This window comes from Vidua chalybeata, chromosome 2 (genome assembly GCF_026979565.1).
Source record: "Vidua chalybeata isolate OUT-0048 chromosome 2, bVidCha1 merged haplotype, whole genome shotgun sequence".
Classification (NCBI taxonomy): Eukaryota; Metazoa; Chordata; class Aves; order Passeriformes; family Viduidae; genus Vidua; species Vidua chalybeata.
The window spans coordinates 56,254,896-56,279,442 of NC_071531.1; the positions used below are offsets into that span (position 1 = coordinate 56,254,896).

General features: G+C 36.8%; 1 protein-coding gene across 3 annotated transcripts in view; it reads right to left on the reverse strand.

Moving 5' to 3' along the window:
- The window catches only part of TDRD3 (tudor domain containing 3), a 90,417-nt gene that overhangs the window by 44,459 nt on the left and 21,411 nt on the right, over positions 1-24,547 (reverse strand). For all 3 annotated transcript variants that reach the window (XM_053934392.1, XM_053934393.1, XM_053934391.1), the window contains 2 exons: positions 4,608-4,692; positions 769-834 (listed from right to left, as the gene is read on the reverse strand). In XM_053934392.1, the coding sequence (XP_053790367.1) occupies positions 769-834; positions 4,608-4,692 (151 nt within the window). The remainder of the gene's footprint in view (positions 1-768; positions 835-4,607; positions 4,693-24,547) is intronic.

Consider the following 24,547-nt stretch of genomic DNA (forward strand, 5'->3'; position numbering starts at 1 on the left):
AAATTAATAAATAAGAGAACAGGCGCACAGTAGCTTTACTATGATGGCAGTAGAAGATCTGATGTAGTAATCACTCTCACTGAAAGAGGTTTTTTTAAATGCAGATCAGTTTTAACTGGAAAAACAAATCTGATTATCATTTTGAAAAAAAAATTAAAAAGGCTGCAGAAAACAAAAATCCACAATCAAAAGAACAATGAAACAGAAATTGGGAAGCATATGAGTAACCTTTAACAGGAATTAAATTGCTGGCATCTTATGTTTTCAGCTGCTTACCATCAATTTGACAGTACTCAGAAAGGAACTCTGAGATCACAACTTTAATCCTTTCTGAATTCTTCTTCTGCAGTTAATGTTTCCATTGTAATGACACAAGCTCTCAAAAGAAAACCAATAACATCTTAAATGTAACAGCTATTAAATTATATGTTGTAACTTTATAGTCTTCATTGCACTTCAATTCCTTCAAAAATACGTAACGGATCTCTATGGTATATAGTTATCTAGACAGAAATGGGAGGATTCAGTTTTCCCAAATCCTATGCAAATGTGGCCATCTTGTGGTTAATGCTGGTAATACTGATTTTTGCTAAACCCAAAAAGTCCTCTTTAATGGAGCTTATGTTCATATATTTACACTATAATATATTCAAACATTGGGGGTTTTTGTACATAAAGTAATGACAAAAGCAGACTAATGTGCCACAGAAGACTGTCATCACACAGAAATCACAGAATACAGAAAAGTGAAGTAAAAATATTGTCTACCTTTTCCACTTTTCCACCATTGATGTCACTGGGGAGAAATTTCTTGCCAATCGTTCTTAAATCTGTCTGAAATGATTACATAAGACAAGAAAATATTAACTAAAAATATGCACTTAAAAAAAAATGTAAAAGAGGAAAAAGAACAGCATTTTTTCCATAATTACAACTATTTATTACAGAAATCCACTCCTTTGTGTGCTAAAAATTTCAACAATTCAAGAGTTTACAAAAGAAATCATTTTGCATTTTAAATTATTTTCTTGTATTAAGTACATTAAGTAAATAAAGTACATTAAGTAAATAAACAAAAACAAATGGTTAAATGTAACTGTGAGGTTCCATAGAGGTAAAACATCTTTCTCTGCTCTCCATCTAGCACTTAGAGAAAAGTAGTTTTAGTTTCTGTCTTTTTACATGTATAAATCCTTACTTATTATGATCATAAACAACTCTTTCAAAAGAAAATGTGCTAAATGTAATTACTAAAAGAACTTGAACAATATTTTGTCATTAATGTGTGTCAATAGCCTACTGTTCTGGCACCCTGATCTAGAACTGAGCAGGACTGTATTTTAGTATCCAAAATAATGTAAACAATTGATTTATTCTGGTTTTCAGTGAGAAACACTGGTACAGTACAAATTAAAAAACAATCATAAGAATACACTTTTAGTATATTTACTGAGTATATAGACGGAATAAATGCCCAATCCTCTCTCTGTTGCACAAAATAGCCAGGTAATGATAAGGAAGCACATTCAGTTTTTCAATCTGAGAACACCTGGGGAAACTCATCTGTCAGCTGTGTGTCTCTGAATAGCACACAGGGTCCTATAAATGGTTCCTGTGTGTTCCATATCCGTACCACAGAATCATTCTAGAATGGTTTGGGTTGAAAGGCACCTTGAAGAACATGTAATTCTAACTCCCCTCTATGGGCAGGGTACACCTTCCACTAAGACGGTATTTGCTCAGAGCCCATCCAACACACCCTTAAACACTTCCAGGGATGAGGTAGCCATGACTTCTCTATATCCATGAGCAATCTATTCTAGTGCCTCACCACCCACACAGTAAAGAACTTCCTCCTAATATCCAACCTAAACCTCCTCTCTGATTGAAGCCATTCCCCCTTGTCCTTTCACTACCTTGTCCTTGTAAAAAGTCTCTCTCTCCATCTCTCTCATAAGCTTCTTTCAGGCACTGGAAGGCCACAATTAGGTCACCCTGAAACCTTTTCTTTTCCAGGCTGAACCATCCCAAGCCTTTCCTCACAGAAGAGCTGGTCCATCTCTCTGATCATCTTGGTGTCCCTCCTCTGGACTTGCTACAACAGGTCCATGTCCTTCCTGCACTAGGACCCACAGAGCTTGGTGCAGCACTGCAGGTGGGGTCTCACCAGAGGAGAGGGGTAGAATCCCCTCCCTCTCCCTGCTGCCACACTGCTTTGGATGCAGCCCAGGACACATTTGGCTTTCTGTTCTGGGCTGTGAGGACTCATGGCTGGGTCACGTCCAGCCTCTCATCCAGCAGCACCCCCAAGACCTTCTCAGCAGAGCTGCTCTCCATCTGTTCATCCCTCAGCCTGTGTTGATACTGGTGCTTGCCCTGACACAGGTGCAGCACTTTGCACTTGGTCCTGTTAAACCTCACAAGATTCCCAGGCACCCACTTCTCAAGCTTGTCCAGGTCCCTCTGAATGGCATCCTGTCCTTCAGGTGTGTCAACTGCACTACTCAGCTTGATGTCATCTGCAAATTTGCTGAGGGTGCACTTGGACCCTTCATCTGTGTCATTAATGAAGGCATTTAGTGACACTGGTCTCAGTACAGATCCCTGAGGATCTGTATTGTCACTGATGAGGATCACTTGTCACTGATGTCCACTGGGACTCAGCCATTAACCACTACCCTCTGGATGGGACTGTCCAACTACTTTATTATGCCTCTGACAGTCCATTCATTAAATCCATCTTTCTCCAGTTTAGAGAGATGGATATTCTCAGGGACTGTGTTATAGGCTTTACAGAAGACCAGATAAAGGACATCTGTAGCCTTTCCCTTGTCCGCTGATGTAGTCACCCCATCACAGAAGGCCACTGGGTTGCTCAGGCAGAACTTGCCCTTGCTGAAATCTCCAGCTTTGCAATCAGAGTAGTGGGAAGGGCAGACAATTTCTACAAATAATTTTAAGTTAGACAAAATAAAAGGAAGGACTGAAGATACATTTATGTCTACTTCATACTTATTTAAGCAATTCACAGACACACAATCAAAAATGGTAAAAAAGGTCAGCTGACTTCTGGATTTCTTCTGCCTAAAAGGTGCCTCTAGCAGTCAAGGAAGAATTTGTAAAATGCAGAACTGTTCTGTTCTGTAATTCACTGTTAACCTGCCATTAAAGACACACTGCTACCCTCTACTTACTCAACAGACAAGTTAATCTTTTGGGTACAAAAACAACTGACTTAATGATAAAAAGTGATAAGCCATTAATTCTGGCTTTGGAGTACTTGTGCAACATTTCTGGTTTATTTTTATTATCTATCAAACAAACCTGAAATACCAACACAGGCACAAATTATCATGTCAGTACTCATTCCACCATATGATTACATGCAGGGTAATACCCAGCAACTCACAAGTACTTTATTCGGGTTTTGTATAAAACAGCAATGCATTCTCAAATATATGGGCATGCTGCTCTGGTCCAGAAATCAAATGCTTGCTTTGTGCATGTTTTGTATTACATTCTTTGCATCTTTGCATTATAATTTTGCTTTAATTCTTTTCATATTCCTTACATGAACTGGTGCCTGCATACATGACTGACTGAACACATGCTTTAAAGAATAAGTGAAAGGAGCAGTGGGGGCCCTCTTTTTCAGAGTATCATCTAAAACCATCTAGTGGTTAAATCCTGAAGGTGGACAAAATAATCCCCAACAACTCTCATATAATTTCATTATTTTATTATTCTAATTTCACCAGGAGAATACTTTTCTCTTAAGCACTTGACTACATCATTTTCCCCCTTGAAACTACATATAGTTATTACAAAGTTTATATTAAACCAAATAAGTACAGTTTATATTAAACCATTTAAAACATCTGAATATTAATTTGATAAAATATGTTAAAATAAAATAGCAAATACATGAACTAAGAAAGGCAGCAGACTTATTAATGTTTACCAACAACATATATACTAGAATTCTGAAAAAAAAAAAAAAAAGGATTCACATGCACACTTTTCTCATATCCTTAAAAATATTATGGCATATTCATTTCAAGACGTTGCTCTATCTTGTACATTCCTTGTTAATTTTTTGCCAAAATTATGAGTACAAATCCAGATTTCTATAGTAAAGTAAAAAAAAAAAAACAGGTTTCAGTTACATAAATACGTAGACAACACTGGATATGTAGTCTGAATGTGCTTTAAGTAGTATCATGTCCAGAAGTCAAAGTAAGGGTGTTTTATTCATCCTAACAAACTTGTACTAAAATTTCATACTCATATCATTACATAGCACTTCTGGCTGTATTACTGTTTGTAGTTTGACTTTAGTTTTACATTTCATGAACAAAAAAAAATATTTTCCTATTGCTAAATCTGTTCATTTTTTCTCCTATAGGTTTTGCAGATTGGAGTAGACGTTCTTTCCAAATAAAACTCACAATTCATACAGGCAAGGAGAGAGGTAAGTACTCTGTCCTTTACATAAATCACACAGACAATAGTACACTTAATTAGACACACAAACATATACTCAAGCCATTATAACTGTCATTTTAGCATGATTTCTCATAAAAAACATTTTCACTACCATAACTTACATTAAGGGCAACTAGGATAATATCATTTGTATTAACTTTTTCAGATGAACTTAAGCAAGCTTCAATTCCTTCATCTGAAAGACACCTGTTAAAGAAAAAAAAAAAAATTAGAGTATCACATGATGTATCAATGAGACAAACATATCTTCTGTCTATGAGATTGTCTTTCGTTCCTATCTTTTGTACTGGTGAAGCATAGATACAAAAATACATGAAAAAATACTTAATGTAAATAGCTTCCTTACACTGATGGTGGTAGTGCAGGATCAGTATCTTTCTGAAAAAAATCTGTAAGTATACAGTAAGTTTTGAACACTAAGTTTTGAATTGATTACCTGAATCCACTTTAAAGGGCTGACCTATTCTAACCTTCAAAATCACTTTAAAAAAGGATCATTTTAACTTGAGTGATCAGAAATTCTGGCATTTGCTGTACATTTTGCCTACTCTAACCCATTTGCAGTTCCAGTTTTCAATTTTATGTAGCTGGCAACCTGCCTTCTTCTGCACAGCTCTTCATTTTCTTCAAATACATCACAGCAACCATTACATAACTGATAGACACCCAGTCTGAAACACAGTTCCTCCTCAACATTTAAATAATTACTCGCCAAGAAATCACCTTTTCCCAAATAATAAAAGAATTATTTAAGAAACAAAGAGTAATATACACTAAAAAATGCTAAAAATAAATATTCCTGAGTGCTTCAAGAAATACCTTGTTTTGAAGAAAATAACATGCACAGTGTTACATACAAACAAGGCAAAATACTTGAAGGGAAGTACACTTGACAGACCTTTTTGATTCCAGCCCTGGTGACTTTATCATTGCCTTTTCCAGTCCTGCAGTGTTCCAAGACTAATTACTGGTCCCAGCTGTGCTCTAACCCAGACACTTGATGGGATTTACCTGCTCATGTCAAACACTGGAATCTAGCAAATCCTGAGTCTCTAGCCCACCACAACCAAAAAGAAGAAAAGCCAATAATGAAACAATTCAGACGGCAAAAAAAAAAGCATATATATAGAGAAACATAAGAAGAAACAATGCTATTTTTTTAATAAAAGACAAATGCTTGAGAAGAATAAGGTAGCAAGATGTGTTGGCTTGCATGGGAATACAGAATTTCCCAGCTGAGTAATTCTAAGCTTCATTACTATGATATGGGAAGATTTATCCAACTCCTGTGCATTAGCAGCTCTCATTAGTTGGAGTCAGAAGGTAAAGCAGAACAGCATTCCCACTCTGTGCCAGGGGAAACAGATACATCCAACAAACTATCCTGCTCTCGAGGCTTCAATTGTGGCTTAATTACACCAACAGACTTCCTAGAAAGAGCAGTATCAAACTTTACCAGTTTACCTTCTGCCATCTTCAGCATAAAACGGAACATAAGTTGAACAGCACAGGCTGGGTGAGTACAAAATCCATAAGCTGAGCTTTAGACTGTGGGCTAAGTCATGGAAGGATTTTTCTTTTACTGCTCCAAATGCAAATGAAGTCATTCTTCATTCTACTAAAGCTAGAGGGACTGCAGTTCTCTGCAGAGAGTACTGTTATTTAAGCCGAGTACTTCAACATAAGCACTACTTTTTTTCCAGTAAGTAAAAAACAATTTAAAGAATGAGTAAACAAGAATCTGACCTAGAATTAAACTTTCTCTACATAGGACAAGATTAATTCTGCTATTACAACAATCACTGCTGAGTCATATTTTACTTTTGCACCTCAATGTGAAGAAAACTGAATCACTGCTGTCAAAATAGCATTCTGATTTAGTAAAAATTTTTTGACGGGTTTTATTATCTTTTTTATATATAAATCTACATATGAATTTTCAGTTTAGTTTGTCTCATTATTTAGAAAAGCTTTTGAGACAGAAGGATAAAGAGAAATTCATGGGAGAAGACCACTAATTTTTGACTTGTGCTAATTTAAGCAACAGCACTTAGCAAAAACATTGCCTATCTGACTAAAACCTCACAGAGACACCAATCATAAAATACTACTGAGGACATCTGTTAGGTTGATTTAAGCAAACATCAAAGGTTTTTAGCGAAAACCTGATTGACTTGGTTATTTTAAGAGTTTTCAAAAAAAAACTAAATCTGTGAATATCAGTGTAGGGGAGATACTTTATAGTTTGGGGTTGGTTGGTTTGGTTATTGTAGATGCTTATTATATGAAAGTATAAATTAGGTAAATGCAAAAGATCAGGATCAAAATTACTTTCAAGAAAAAAAGATCAAATCAACAATTCTGTCAGCAGAATTTTGCTAAAGAACTTCAATAGAGAAAAAAAGAGCTTTCCAGTAATGTGTCAGGTGCTGCTTCTGTGCAACAGGATGCAAAACTATAGATTTAGTAAAAAATTGTCAGAAATTGGCCAGGAAGCAAATTGCAACCAGGAGATGCTGTACACCAGATTTAGCCAAAGCAAGATCTCTCCTGCTTTAACAGAAGCTTGAAACAGAAGCTTGAAATTTTTCATTATCAAGTCAGTCTTTTCCATTTTGCCATAACAACATTTATACAGACTACTTCATATGGCAATGAGTACCCTAAACATGTTTATATTTTCTTAACAAACTTACAGAGACTTTTTTTAAATAAACAGTTTTATTTTCTCCTATTTGTACAGCCTCCTATAAGAACTATCTAAGTTTTAGCTTTGAGTATTTTCTGCTATAGGCCCACAAATTATTTAAGAAAATAAATTATCAAATTTATTTTATTAAACTTAAATTATTAAATCATTATTAAATTTATTTTAAAATAAATTTATTTATACAGAAAAAAATACATCTATCTTGCTCAAGTATGAAAAAGGAGTTAAAATAGATAAAGCTACCTCTTCAGATGGTATAATCCTTCCCCAACAGCATAAAGATTATTAAGTCTGAGCTTTTTCCAGACTCTGAAGGAATCAGATTCCCTTTTTCTATCTGTTCTTAATGAAGGCATGCAATATGCTGAAGTAGGACCTTTACAGCATAAGGTCACTCAATTCTTTGTTCTCTGTATTAGATCAAGGAAGAAAAAAAAAAAATTGACCCTGAACAAAACCAAAAACAGTAAAAACCTGCTCTGGAGTCAAAGAGAACAGCCCTGCAGTTCTGTGTCTATTATATCCACTCAAGTGTCTCACATCATCTGCATTACCTGTTCTGCCCGTTTTGCAAAATACCATGACCTTAGATAACAAAAGGTAACCTACAGTGTGATCCTATTACATAAATCCAACACACTTCCTATTGCCAAGTGGTTGGAAGCAATCCCAAACCACACATGAACCACATCACACTGCTGGAAGTGCACGTAAGTCTCCCAGTTCCCAAGATCTACCTGGCTGTGCTGTACAAGCAGTGCCTGTCAATTCTTGCTCTTTACACCTCCATTCCAAGCCGTTTCCCCCAACTTTCCTTTATAAATCAAGGAGACACTGGGAATAACCTGGAACAGAAATGCTGCTGTCACAATCAACAAACTTCTCTTTTTACCTTCTGTAAACAAACATTTCAGAATTAAGCACTTTTGCTTAATGTGAAGCAGCAAATAAATGAAAGGTAAAATAAATGGATGAGAAGCATAGAGTGAGCAGCAGCCAAGCTCCACAAAGCTCTCCAAGAAGTCCAAAGCAAGCCAGTGGCTGACCACTAACATCTTACAATGACACCAAAAAAACCCCCGCAACACACACTCCACAACATAACCTCCCACGATGTAGACAGGTAACCAGACTAAGATACACTAAAAGTACCTTTAGTTTCCAAGAAATAAAGTACTCACTACACTTCTTTCTTACATGTTTTAAAACATATTGAAGTTATGAAAACAACTACATTGATTTCAAGGGAATTCTAGCAAGTAATCCTGCAGGATTCACACAGGGATTCTGTGGCCTTGGAATATTAATACAAATTAGAAGGGGAAAAAAAAATCACAGCTTACAATCAAATGGGCATAAAGCTTCCACAAATGGTTGAGATGGTTATTTGTGAAGCATTCTCGAGAGAAAGGAGATCAGAAGAGAAAGGAAAATAAATGTTTCAACTGCAATTCTTTTGCATTATGCTTGCTGAAACCTGAGGGATCTCTCACCTATTCTTCCCCCCACTCCAGTTCCATTCATCTGAGACATGAAGCAGTACAATACTCTTAGCAACAGCTTTTGTCAGAAAAACCATCTCCTAGAAAGTACCTGCATTCCCAACTTCAAATGAGATATTAAAACAAAACCATTAGTCATGAATCAGCATTTCTACATGAACCATTCACATATAAATCCAAATCTACAATTTTTCTGTCAAAATGTTCTCAACAATCTTCTATGAAAAACAGATTTCAGTAATTCTTCCTTTGTAATACACAAAAAAATATTACATCAGTGACAGGCAAAGCTGTTTTCCCACTGCTCCTTCATATCAAGGAGCATCATAACATCAATTTAATAACCCACTTTTGTACATTATAGGTGTGCATTCTCCTTTTCAGAATCTCCCACTGCTATGGGATATAACCATAGTACCGATCTTGCGTATGCCTCTACTTATCTCGCTTTATGTTCTGCTTTACTTCATGAAGAACAAATTAGACCTGATGTGGCCTGAATAGACAGATTTCTGTACTGCTACTCTATTACCTAACACTGAAGAAACTGGCAGTATCAAAGCAAGATGCATTTTTTGTCTGCTTAATACTGCTGGATCAAACACTTCATCTGCAGACAAACAAGCACGTGTATACACACGCACACACACACAGAAAGGTTTTAAATGAGAGCCTTATTCTATAATTAAATACACCAGGTAAACAACTCTTCTAATAATATTTATTTTTCATGAGCAGCTTTCTTGAAAAGCATCTTTTCTCTCTTTGTAATTAACAGTTCATGCACAAACACAAATCTTTAATCTTCCATCCTTTTTCTATCACATCATTTTTCTATAAATCCTCTGTCATTTCCTTCTACCATCTCTAGAATTAACATCTTATTAAGTAGAAGCTTTCTTTAAGGGAAGAAGCAAATAAGGAAAATTAATATAAATAAAGATGTTCTATAAAATTTATCCATTTCAGATTCCCAACTCTTCCAGAATCATTGTGATATTAGCATCAAGCACAAACGGCACTACCACTTCTAATCCAGTGCCAGCCACACAAATCAACATTTGGGTTTTATAGTAAATTTTATATAGCTATTTTCATTGTGTTTATGCAAAAATCAGAATGTTCCTTACATATCTTTGCTACAGAACCAGATTTATACAATCGTGCCATAAAACGGTACGGTTTTCAAAGGAAAAAAAAAAAATCGCAGAAACTTTCAAATTTTTCTTACTTGATAACACCTCGATAGAAAAGAGAACACTTGAAGCAATTAAGATCTTAAAAGACCGCAGTAGTACAAGACCACCACTGGATGTCAGTGTTGTTCCATAACAGAAAAACTGCATACCAGCTATTTCAAAAATTTGGCCGTTCTCTTAATAGGGCTTCAAAATGTTTTGCTGAATTTCAGTTGTGTAAAGGAATTACATAAAATGTTAGAAATTTCACTAAGGGTCTATCCACTACAGCCATTTAAGAAAGAAAAACAAACCACATTTTAAGATATTATTATCCAAATACAAAACTCAGATCGCCAAGAAAGTTTTTCCTTTAACCTGTGTAACTATTACTGGGAAGCAATTAACACTGTTCTTCCCTTCAGCTTCTGAGCTTTTAGTTTAAAGAACTAAATAGGCAAAATTAGAGTCAATTGTTCCTTTACCCACAAGGCAAACATCTGCAAGGAATGACAAACCTAGATTCAAGTGGCATTCTTGGCAATTTAACTATTAATATTCTCACAACAAGAAATGCCGTTTCGTTTTGCAATTGCATTTTAAGATTTATTTCCTACATCTTGCTCTTGTCTCATACATTTAGTATATCTTTCTCTGCGCTTTGCACATACATCAATGATTATTGCTATAAACTGTATTTTTGTTTTCCTATCACTTTTTCAATTTGTTAACAACACTCTGAACTCTGACCTGAGCACTCACAGCTTTGCAGTTTTAAGGAGCGTTATCTCATGTTTGAGCTTAGTACTTCACCCAGGTTTTTCATGATAGTATCAAATCAAGCATGACCTAGAAGATGTTTTCATGTAGCCTCAGGTTTTGACAGTGAACCATAGCCAGTCACATTACTTTGATAATTGTCTTACAGGAACTTAATCTAAACTGTTTCTCTATTTCACTCCTTAAAGATGGAAACCCAAAATTTTAAAATAACAGAATGGACTGTATTGTATCACTGTTAAAAATCCACTAAGTTTTAAGTGCACTTTTGCTAGCAAAAACCAATTTAAATCATCCCAAAAAAGCACACTGAGAAATAGAGAATTTTGGTTACAACTTGGTAAGCCTGTAGATGATGAGGCGCCAAGGTATTTAAGCCTATCTTTAAAATATTACTGACATTCCTAAAACTGGTGCACAGCCACTACATCATCTCAGTTCCCCAGGCAGTTCAACTTGCATCTCAGCTACCTAATTTTTCACTCCTGGGAATACACCACTTCCTTAAGTGCAGTCTCCAACCCAAGTCAAGCTGAAACCCCAGAAAGGAACTCATAAAATATACATTCACAAGCTCATGTTCTCAGATGTTTAGCTGACAAAACTTAAGGCCTAAACCTCTCTCAGATGTCTATGACATTTGACTTTAAATAAAAAAACATGAACTAAGAAAGTCAATGTATTTTTAGAACAAATAAAAAAGGTTGGTGCTTTTTTACATTACATAATAGAAGCAGAATGACTGTCATTACTGCCCCCACCTTTTTTTGTAATGTGAGAAAGAAAATCCAAGTTAATTAGCACTAAAATCTCTTTTGACAGCAAAATCCTGACCTAAAGAAACCACAGCAAATGCTCAGTGCCAAGGAAAAGTAGAAAAACCAAAATGAAAACAAAATCCAAAAGTGCAGTACTTAAACAACACCAATATATTAGCTTCTTACTGGCTTCCTGACACTTTCAGTAGGAATGTGATAAAGACCAATAACTTTGAAGCAGTACAGTTCTAAACATATGCAATATCAAGCACTACAAAAATTATTTCACTGCATAAGCAACAGTAGTCCAGCAGCTGACAGCGAGGCCCAACACAAGCACCCACTGTGCTTCTCCCTCAGGAACCTCCTGCTCCTCAGCCAGCCCACCCCATCTTCATGTGGAGCCACTTCCTTGGCCTCCTACCAACACTAGAGAGGCAAAGAGCCTAGATGGAACTGCTCTCCCTAACAAGGAGCCTTTTCTGTCTCTCCTACAGTAACACTGGAGGGGAGAGCTGCCTTATCCCTGGGTCAGTAAGTCCTGAGACAGGATTTGGCGGTAAGGAGGTTTCTGCTTAGTGTCAGAGTGCACCCCAGCAATCCCTCAAGGGCTTGCAAGTCATATTTCTATTATGATTTTTTTAGTCACCTCTATCAAACCAGCCTCTTATCCATTTCCAAAGGACAAGGACTATTGTCATACAAAAGATGGAACAGTGGTAGTTTTAGAATTAATCTTTAATATGTTTGACATGCAAGGAGAACTGTAAGTCTATTATTGGGTTAGCCTGACAATCAGTCGCTCTCACACCTCTCTAGATCCACCCCACACACCATCCTTCGCTTTTTAATTACTAGAACTTGTATTATTTTGGGGTTCCCCCCCAACCTCTCTGAAATTACTCTGTTCCAAACATGAAGTATCGAAAGCAAGTTTTAAGCATACTCTGCATCAAGTTCTTGCACATAGAGCATAGATTTTAAGACATTTTAACAGCTGCATTAGTGAAGTCTTTACAGTCACACCTCCCATAGTGTGATGTGTGCTCTTTCTAAGTCTCTTTTCATCTATAAAATTCCTACTGCTGGGAATACTTAAGAGACTGGCAGTCTCATACATCTTTAACAAGTATTTCACAATTAAAAAAAAGGGGAAGTTTGGTTCTTGAACAAAACATAAAGCTTGTTTACCTTTATAATCACATTACACATCGCTAAGAATATCATCATCAAAAACGTCACACTCTCCACTTGCTCTTTCGCAAATTCAATATACTTCATTCACCAAGTGCTTTACCTAAGCTATGTACATAAAACTGAAAACCAGAATCAACCTTCCTTTATAATTACAGTTCCCAACAGAAGAATTCAAAATAATCACTTGCAAAGCCCTGACCCAGAGTCAAAAATCCTAGAAACTGGAGAATGTCTCACAACACAGGTCTACAAGAAGCTGGTTTCAGGACATCTACAGTTCTTCTACAAGCAGACAACTGGGAAAGGGAGAAATGCATGTGGAAAAGCCTGTCTTGAACTAACAAGGAACTACTAAGCAGGGCACCCTCTGCAAGGGCTGCACAGACAATAGGTTTACTTCCTTATGCTTTCAAAAAGCTCAGATTAGATGGACTTCACTGAGTGATGTAATTTTTATCTCTTCATTGGCATCTCTAAACAGGGTGAGAAATCAGTGAAGGTCAGGAAAAAAGCTACAAATTGAGATCTCAAATCTACATGTGATAGGTTTTTTAAAACTACTGCTGCAATTTTAGGTCTTATTTGTGGTATCGTTTTAAATTGCACTAGCAGCACTATAAGCAAATGCAAAGGTAACTACTATATAAGTAAAGAGCCACTAAATTTTCTGCCTTAAAACAACTGCAAAAGCTGATAAATACTTTCAATACTGATAAATACTTTAAATACTGACAAATACTTTAAATAAATAAAGCTGATAAATAAATACTGATTAATATTTTGACAGGCAATTTACATTCAAAATGTATCTGACAAACTACAAATTTTTCATATTAAAGATGGCAAAATCCAAAGCACTGGTTAGGAAGTGTGGAATGAAGGAGATGGAAAGGAAGAAAGCAAACAGAACTTCCCCCAAATAAAAGATGAAACCACCAGCTGCATAGCATCAGTCTAGAAGGAAATTTTGCCCATCTCACTCATTACTTTATTTCTACTTCTTGAGCCCTGCATTAACACAGCAGACACAAAGCACAACTTTCTCCGCTGGAAGTAACCAACCAAGTTCCACAATGCAGCCATAATCATCAATCACATCAGAATGCAGGCACAGGAGTTACTTATTTCACCACCGTGTATATAAGACGAGGAGTGCCTGAGTCAAACTAAGATCCCTATTCTGCTTCAGTGGCTACACACTCTTTTACGGTGAAGATCGAAAAGGTATATAGTTCTCACTTCACCATATAGTTATATACAGAATCTTTGAGTGAATGAGTTGGTTAAGCAAGTTCAAAAAAAACCATCAAAAGCCCAGGACAAATCAGAAACTTTGATAATAATAAAAAATTATATTTAAACAGTAAGGAATTTTTATTTCATGATGAAATAAATATAGTTTCAGGTTTTTGTGACTTCTCAGAGAACTTTATTCAAAGGCCATTATCACTGATAGCTTAGACAAAACAGTAAAGAGGTACTGGATTTTATATTTAAAACAAAATATTAAAGGAAGTTTTTCAAAGGAAAAAGGGAGGTTAATTATATCAACAAAAAAGAAGTCAAAAGAAAGAATGAACAAAATATTCTGGAGGATTCATTTGATAAAAGTTAATAATAAAGACTTTTCAAAGCAGATAGAAAAATCCTGACAGATGACAAGGATGACAAATGAATGAGTGCCAAAACGATTGATAAAAAAAAAAGTTATACTATGTAAGTTGGTTTTCTTTGGGTTTTTTGTTGTTTGAGGGTTTTTTTTTTTAATTATTCTTTCTAAACTAAATCTCTACAGAGATTTGGAAGTTCTCCAAACTAAAATTCTTTTTCAAACACATATCTAAGCAAGTTTTTCAAATTGATATTACAGTCCAAAAGGTCTTAGAATATATACAGCAGTGACAGCAAACCCCACTGCGATAGCCCTAATAGCTCTATAGCAGCCCATCCCAATAAGCTCTACAGCAGTCAAAATCCAGAACTGCTGACATGCTTTAAATTAACACCTCTACCAGAAGAATGGAAAACAACAGAACATCAGACATGCTGATCACATGAAATCCTCGATTTTACATAGACTCACATGAGCAAACTCATATAAACTATAAGACTAGAATCTGTAGCCGTGAGAACCTTTTGAACTTTAGGGGAAGACAATATTTCTGGCAGATAGAAGATGTCCCATCCACAGCTATTAGGCTTCTCTGAAAGATGAAGAGAATGAGTGGAGAGCAGAAGGATGCAGGAAGGAGAGGGTAGAAAGACTTGCTGAAATAGCTTTGACAAGACCCTTCACCAAAAGTTCTTAAAGAAAATGAATTAAGGCCCAAGGAGAGAGAAGAATTCTGTCCCACATACTAAGACATAGAAAAGGAAGAGTATGAACACAATGGTCTCTCTTCTATAGGATTAGTTAACACTGGATATATTCCTCTGGTTTGCACAGAAAACCGCAAATTTAAGGCAAAGGACTGGATAGCAAGGTGGTACTTGGTGATGATTATACAGTTCTAGATGACACAAAAATCTATAGCTTACTGCTCTCTGTGACCTTAGGATCAGCTGTCAGGTGAATTTCAACATTAATAAACACAAAGCACTGCACAATAAGAATTAAAAAAAGCTCAAACAATATGTACAATCCTGAGCTCTAATTTAGTTATCATTAATGAAAAATACATAGTCATTCTGGACAGTAAGTCATGGCTCAGTAGCAGTCCAAATCATGAAGGATACTAGGATGTTTTGAAAATAATACAAGACACAACATTATAAAACAAAGCAAATCAAATAATCACTAAGTAATAGAGTTGCTGCGTGTAACTTTCTATTATAAAATTTCAAGTTGCTTAATTTTTAACACAGACTTTCACCACAGGTCACACTCTGCAGCACAGATTCTCCTGACTAGTTGCAGAACCTCCATCCACAGACATTTTCCAAGACATAGCTAAGTAAAGCTACAGCTGATCTAATCTAGAGTCCTTCTTGGAGCAGAAGATTTAATTAGGACAACTTCTAGAAGTATCTTAGAATATTTCAAGAACTCAATGCAATTTGCAACCCTTGAACATATTACATTTAACATAATACATTTTAAGATGCAAAAACATAGGCTTAGTTTTAAAAATCTTCAAGTTATGCTGCCCTTGGTTAACACATTTTATTCTTACTTCCAAGCTGGCTTTACATATTTACATTTATTTTTATTTCCACTGGTTTAAAATCTACTGGAATTCTGGCACAATTTCATAGATTATGTTGTTGGCCCTTCAGGTCAGTGGTTTTTTCACACCTTAGATCAAAAGCTGTTTAGCATCTAGAAATTGAATTGGCGATCCCTTAACAAATAACCTAATTAACATATACATTCTACATTTAATTACAAGAGAAATGTAAAGTCTGTTGCTAATACTGGTAAAGAGAGACAAAGATACCAAATCCCAGTTCAGAATACATTTAACACTGTGTGCTAGGCTTTCCATCCTTCTGAGAGCATGAAGTGTTGTTTGCACTGCTGCTTCAGCATAGGTTCAATGCATATGCTTTCAAATGTTACAATTATTTTCTAGTGTAATGTCCCAGCTCACTAACAGCTGATACCCGTGTGGCCTCTGTGTAACCAAGCCGATTATACGACAGATTAGAGTCCTCAGGTTCTTATAAAAAGCCAGACAAGAATTAACTAAGACCAGCTCTCAGCATACACAACAGAAACAATGAAGTGGTGATCTACTGTACAGCAAACCCAGCACATATTTCGATCAACTAATGAATTAATTGGGAAGGCATGGAGAATCAGTAATGCCTCCAACACTAAACCAGATGTGTAAGAAACTATCACATAGATAAATGTAGGAAATTGAGTCTTTCTGTTACCAATATTGATTTGTTCTCTTCCCCCCCAAGAGTCCCAATGACAAGTTCTAAGTGTTATAAAAACCACTTTTAAGAATCTGAATGCAATTTTGCAATTGATATTTGGAGATTTCAATTGGTTGGATCTTTTAAGGTGACTTTGCTCAGTCCTGGCAGGAACACAGCAATTCATTGCAGTCTACCAACACCATCAGTCATCCCAAGTTAAGTTCCCACTATCACTTAATTAACCAAATGAGAGAAGTCTGCAGTTGGATGACACACAGCACCCCAAACATCACCATCTCTGATGTCTCTAATTAGATGTCAGCACTGAAAAACTTGACCCAATACACGTCTGTCATCCACAGAAACTATTCTCTTACTCAAGGCTCAAGAAAAGGCCAGATTAGAATTAGGATGCAGAGAAAGATGAAAGTAAGGCTACCAAGTAATTAAGTACTACCAGCAGTAGCCTGATGACATAAAAATTACCAAAAAACCCTCTTGACTGGGCATAAAACCATACAATTCAGTCATTATCTTACTGTCAGATTCTGGGTTGCATCTTCATAAGCACAGATTTGTCAATACATAGTTCCAGAAGCACGTTGGTTACTTCATTTTTAAATTAATTTAGTACTGTTTCTCTTTTCCTCCTGCACTCAAGCTGATGGTACTGCCTTCTAAATTAATGTAATTTATAACTATGTTTTTTCAGCTTATAAAATGAAGGTAAATACAGCAATTATAGTGTTTATCCTAAATTATTATCACAAGGTACAAAGTGACGCTGTGATGCTTCTGGCATTCCACTGCATAGGAAAGCCAAATCTACCATAAGACAACAATCAGCTCTGTGCCAAAAAAAAAGGGAACATTTAAAAATTTGAAACATCAAAGCATGGCAGGAAAAAGTAAATTCCATTAACTAAATCAAAATTCAGACAAAGGAAAAGCAGCTCCAGCATAAACACATCCATGAGTTAATCACTGTTTTTCAATTCTGTTTCTTTCCCTTTTCTATCTTCCTCTTCCCCATGGGTTTACACAGTTCTTAAACAGCAATACTATAGGAAAGAAAAAAAAAAAAAAAAAAAAAAAAGCTGATGTTGTATAATAATATGCAAGAAGGCATGTAAGACACCAGGGCAGATATGCCCTGACAGCTTTCAAGTGGGTAGTTCAAAATATTCTCAGAGAGAAGATCCACAACATAAATACATTTCCCTGAAAGTACACCATTCTCCATGTCACTGCAGTATTATTACATTCTTAGACACAGAATTTATGTTCTAGCCTTTAAGTCATATAGCAATTGATCTACTCAATGCTATTTTTATTTTCAGAATTGGACACACATTAATCATACAAGCAAAATAAATTTATCCAAAGGTACTTTCTAGAAGATAATGCAGAATTAGGTGCAGAAATCAGGTGTATGTTCCTGGGCCACATCTCAAGCATTCCTGTCCTTCATGTATTACAGATATCTATGAGAAGAGATTATAATTTTTTAATATTTGAACACTTGAATTTCTTAGGCTTCTCTTTTTCAACTAAACTACCCATAGCTTTTAGCCTTTCCCTAGAAGGTTATGTTCTTTTCTAGTTCTCTACTTAAGACTTCTTTTCCTCCCCTTCTCCCCACCCATAGAGCTTTCATGCAGTGCTGTACCCAAACTGGAAATCAACTCCCGCTAATGCCTTACAGCACTTACCAAGCTGAAATAACCTTTTAATGTATCTTACAAACACCATAACTAACAACCAGGACAGCTGCTTTTTATACCCCATTCAACAGCATGATACTGCATCATCCTTTTATGGATATAACAAAATATAAAAAAAGAACCCTCAAAATATTTTCCTGCAGAACTGCTTCTCATGAACCCTTATGATATGCAGGTGACTACTCCTACCTACACCCACAAAAAATTTGCATTAAACCTACTGAAATACATTTGTTTCTCTTCTATTCCAGACCCTTTTCAAAATTAATTTTAAATTTTAAAGAGTTGCTGCTAAAGTGCTTGCAACTGGTCAGGTTAGACATTGTCTCATACTGTAGGTAATCCCCCATCTTACAAGCAACTGTGTCTGCTGTATATAAACTACATTTTCTCTTAAGTACCTAAAAAAAAAAAAAACCCAAAACCCCAAAGCTTCATTAAATGAACAAGACAGCATTGTTTTTTTCCTTGTCAAAACTTGTCTTGCCTTATTTCTTAAATTTCTGTTTGCAGTTGCTTGTCATCCTATTATGTTTGTCTATAAAAACACTGAAAATTATTAAACTGTTTACAGAACACCATGTTAGTCTGAATGTTTCAAGATTCTCATTTTTACAGGTAAAAAAACTAAAGGAGCAGCAACAATAGCTGAAGCCCACTAATCTTTTCTCACAGTGTTCTTCTACTGACACATTTACAGAAGTGTGAAGTGTGAATCATTCAATTTTACACAAAGTAAAAAGCAGGCATTTTGGAGGTAATCTTGTTACGCAACTACAGGCACATAATTTTAACTTTATCTTGGATGGAGATAATGCAGATGAATAGATCAAAGACACAAAATGAGAAAAGAAGAGTACTTCATAGACTAAGGTCCCTGTCTTAACCTGTTCCCTGTGATGCTTCTTTTATACAAGGGGACATAAAGAATTATCTTCTAGAAAGAAAAGCATATTTCTCACCCCTAATTAATGTAAATTTACAGAAAGGAAAAAACCAAAATCACAACACAAAATATTCACCAGGCTTTGCCTCAAACGATTTGTGCTACTGTTCAAGATTTTGGAGAACACCTGTCATTTAAGCTTTCCCTCTGTGCTAATTGCTAACGGCTGCAGCTTTACTCTGTGTTAAGCGCTGGCATCCAAGTATGGCATCTCAAGTTTCACTGATGTCAGCTTACAGTGCCAGTGCTCACAGTCCTCTCCTCGCATGACGTCCCAGATCACAGGTCACGACATCTTTCACTTAGGTGTTGCCACTCATGTCACATGCCAGATGAAAGTGAACAGACAGGAACCGCAACTTGTTCCTGCACATGACACTACTGATACTTCCATATTCAATGACTCAATCAGGTGGAATCTTAAGGTGAAAAGAGGATTTACTTTCTACAAAGGTAGATTCTCACAGACATTGCCTCACAGTGTGGAAGCCTCTCAGCAACAACTGCAAGAGGATTTAATTGCATAGTTTGCATGCAAGCTATTGAATACAGACAGAGTATTCCTATAAATAGGCCAGATTTATTCCCCAGAGACAGCACGTGTTGATTTGAGATGGGTTACAAAGGTTAACCTACACATGATTTGGCATCAGAACTTGGATGCAGTCTGTTCTTGTTGCGGGATGGCAGCCAAGTAGCTGCTGGCAGCATCTTACAGCAAAATTTTTGCTATGACTAATTCAGGTGACTGTACCAGTACAATAGAGAAGAATGAATATATCTTTCCTAGAGAAAGAAAAAGGAAACTGTCTATCTGTAGTAGTGAAATTCAGGGCAAAGATTATCTGGAACCTCTCAGTGGCAGTCACAATCCTTTCTATAGAGACATAGTATGCTTTTGCCATCAAAAGAGCAGCTTGCAGGTAGTTCAAGCAGCTACAACCACCTTTAGCTACAAAAGGTAAATCCATTCCTTTACTTCATTGAACAAAGCAACATATTTCTGCAATAAAAATACTTTAGCTTGTACAAACAGCAAACTCGTTAGGCAATTCAGCACCATTTCCCCAATCCTAGATCCTGCAAACTTCCAGGAGGTGCCTGCTTTTTAACTGGAAGTACAGGGGCTTCACAACCTTCTTAAATACATTTGTCAATCTTTTTAATCAAGATTTATGAAATATGCTGGTTCTAACCCACCCTGCTCAACCCATGAAAAAAAATGCTCACTTGTTAGTCCAAGCTATGTTAGAGCAAAGGTCTGTTTCAATTCTCATCCTACTAAAACAGCAAGGGTATAAACTAAACGCAAATTCATTTTCAGCATATCTCAACAGCTTTGCATTGCTGGAGATATGCAACTGTATACTAATATTCATCTCCTTCTGCTAAGTAGAAAATAACATAATGCAAAGCAGAGTATCCCAATTTTACCCACAGATGCAGCATTCATGAAGATTTATCAATCCATAAAGCCAAGACACACTAAGCATAGAAGTAGTCACATCTGAGAGGCTCAACATATTGAGAAAAACTTCCTAGACAAAACTAAGCTAGTGTTGGGAAAGATGAAATAGGAAAGCCCTATAAATATGATGGCCTGGCAAAAGAGTCAGAAAATACAGATATTGAGATGAGAACAAGATTTGAAATACCAAACCTTAATTACTGAGCATCTTGAAAACAATAATACAGCCAAGCTGAAAGCAATCCCCCCTTCTGATTAAACAATGCCCTTTACCTACAGATAGATCCAAAGGTCAAATGGAATGTTCTGTCTCACCCCCCAATGTATGGTTCATCCCATACCTGTAACCCTCCCCTGAAGTATCAGGTATCTGTAACCCCATTGGCCCAAGTCCTGTCCCAGCCCACCTTGAAAGCCCCCTGATAAGGTGTGGCCAAGGGACTGGAGCTCTCTTGGACCTTCCTCTTGGGACGCTCACCTGGAACCCTCTCTCTCTCTCTCCCTGCTCTCCCTGGGCCTGCCACAAGTTGCGGCTAGCAACTCCAAGCAGGGCCCTTCACCCCTTATAATAAACCCCATGTTCTAAAGACCTCGCTTCAGAGATCCTTCATCACCATCCATCCAAACCGTCCTGGAGCCCAGCAGTCCCTGCAAGCTAGTACATCAGAAAAGCAATTCAAACAATAAATAAGCAAAACTCCCAGACACCAAGAAAAACATTTTTCATAAATCAAACAATACACCTTAAAAATCCCAGTCACGATCTTCAAGGAAAGAGTGTCCCTGCTTCCACCTCTCTTCCTCCCTTTGCCTACTGGATGTTAAATTCCCTTTCCTGACACCTCTCACTCCCCCACCCAAGATCTTAAGTTTAAAAGTTTAGCTGCTGATCGAGAATTACTGCATCTTTTTGTTGATGTGCATCTACTTTAGAGAGCTGTTTCTGTCACACATTCTCACTCCTCTCTCTGGAGTGAAAATGCTCAGTCAGAGAGCATTTGCTCTAGCAGAGTCATTTCCCCCCCTACTTAACTGATGAATGCTGGTGCTGCCACTGTCACCGATGGGCTCGGCCTTGGCCAGCAGTAGGTGTGTCCTGGAGCCAGCTGACATTGGCTCTATGCACATGGGGGAAGCTTCTGGCAGCTTCTTACAGAAGCCACCCCTGTAGCCTCTTGCTACCAAAACCTTGCCATACAAACCCAATAAGCAAGCCATCATGCTTTAAGTCTAAACACAACAGAATGCTAACATGCTTTTTATGAATGAAAAGAGCCTATGTTTGTAAAAAATGTTGTTTTCTTTGTATAAATAGCTGTAGTTTTCAAAGTTTTCTGCTTTAAAAATAAATTTATTTACCAGCTCATCATAATCAACAAATTGTGCAAAAAATTGCAGTTCAGATTGAAGATTTTAGCTTCCCCAGGGAACGAGCGTATTCAGAAATTACAGAAACATGCCAAAAATTAAGGTACTCCAGAAACAAGGACCTTGAAATCTTCATGTGCTCAAGTTAAAGAGCTGTCTGTGGAGGTACCTAGTAGTAGCATGTGAATCACCAGCTTCCAGCAGGCCAGGGTGCAGTGTGACACCTGGCAGCCCCCGGCCTCATCCAGCATTAGGCACCTGCCAGTCAGGTGCACGGCAGAGCCTTCGCACCGGCAGGACCTGGCACTTGGCTCACATGGACACGTTGCCCGTTCCACTCACAATGGAAAAGCAAAGCCCCTGCCACAGCTGCCATCCATAAAGAGCGATAACAACATCTCTGCCTCACAAAAGTACTGCATGGAAAATTGAATTTGTGGTGAGAAGCATTCAGAGACAAAAAGTGGATTTTTTATGAATTAATTTGGAGTCTTTTTAATCAACTAAATTAAATCAACTAATCAACTAAATATTTGAAGCAACATAGTTGTTATAACTTGCATTCAAAAATACCGCAAAAATCACGTACTGCAAAGATCACATACACAAAACCACAGTCCTTAGTCTGTTACCTTCCTCCACATCCTCCAAGGAAATGCCACACAGAAAAGCACATTTATTTTATATACAGTGATATATTGCATTTGATGCTATAATTAAAAACATAATTAAAAAGGAAAAACAATTAATATTGTCCACTACGGTAAAAAAAAATAAATCACTAGACTGTATCATATATCCATCTTAACTATTGCTCACCAACCTAGAAAACAAATACTACTTTAAAAATGGCTCAGATGAAAAGGAACATTTTATGAACTACCACTCCCCCTCTGAACTGAGCCTGCAGAACCAAAGGTGAAGCAAATAACAGGAACTCATCCAAAACTCCAGAGCTTCAAATGCACAAAGAGAGGCCTTACACTCCAAAAACAAATAAAAATTTATAGAATCATTTCAATTGGAACAGACTTTTAAGATCATCGAGTCCACCTATTAACAAAACATTGCTAAGTCCACTACTAAAACATATCCCTGAGTACCACATCTACGCATCTTTTAAAAACCTCCAGGGATGGAGACTCAACCTCTTTCCTGGGCAGCCTACTCCAAGTCTTAATCACCCTTTCTGTGAAGAAATTTTTCCTAATATCCTAAACCTCCCCTGGGAACAAACTGAGGTTTTTCCTCTTGTCCTACAACTCATTACCTGGGAGAAGAGATTGACCCCGCACACTGCTACAACTTCAGGAAGTTGTAGAGAGCAATGAGGTGTTCCCTGAGCCTCCTCTCCAAGCTGAACAACCCCAGCTCTCTCAGCCACTCTTATGACTTTTAGCCCAGATCCTTCACCAGACTCATTCCTCCTCTTTGGACATCTCCAACGTGTATACATAAATACGTAAACATAAAAATAATTACATATAGAGAAAAATAAAACCTACACAGTTAAAAACAGGAAAAAACAATCTGCAACTAACCAGTGCAATCTGAACAGTTCTGATGAGATTCAGTGACCCTCACTGCAGAGGGCAGGCTGGATATTTGAATTGGAATGAGTCACTGCCCCATTTGCAATCCACACAGCAATTTATCTTTCTTATCTTGGACACCTAACTTAGAAAGAGATGAATGGCCTTCTGGAGGCAATTATTTCTGTAAATTTAATGGAGATATAAGAGTAACCAGCTCAACACAGGCATCTAAATTTTAGGCAATTAAATTTGGACAGAGAATTAAACTCATGTCTACTGTTGGACCATAACTCCAAGACTACACATTCCTGACAACAGGCATCAAGACAATAGCACAAGTGCTACATTTTGAAATGCACAGGCTAATATTTACCTACTGTTTGAATGCAACTGCAAGAAGAGCTTTCAGTACTGTCAGAATAAATAAAGCTTCTGCAAAATAGGTAGAATCATAATATTAGGGAAAATGAAATTCTGTTCTTATAAACAGCAATTAAAAATACATATAGACACATTCAAATGCTGCTGAGAGTCCTAAGAAATCTCCTAGTTTCCTGAATATCAAAGAAAAAGTTCTTCTTAGGAGGAACTAAACTTGTGCTTCCTCCTCTTTCCTCTAACAGAAAGACAGAAACAGCTACTACAGTCAGTCTTGTAGAGGACTTGCCCAAGAAGTTAACCCATCATTTTACCACCCTTCACCAATATCTTAATTTCTTGACTCAGGAATATGACACAAATTGATCTGGATGATTTCAGGGAAAACACTGAATTCCAACACTGAATTACTTTTATACCTAGAGCACCAGTGGATGCCCTAGATTCCAGAAACATGCAGAAGGAAGAAAGTGTACATCGGGATGACTGAATGATGTCCTTCTGGGAGTCACCATCTCCGAGCACATGCAGCACAACAGCCAACAGCACAGCTATAGCCATAAACTGCTTGTACAGTCCAGTGTAGAATATTTTTACATCAAAAAGTAAATGACTGCCTCACCATTAAAA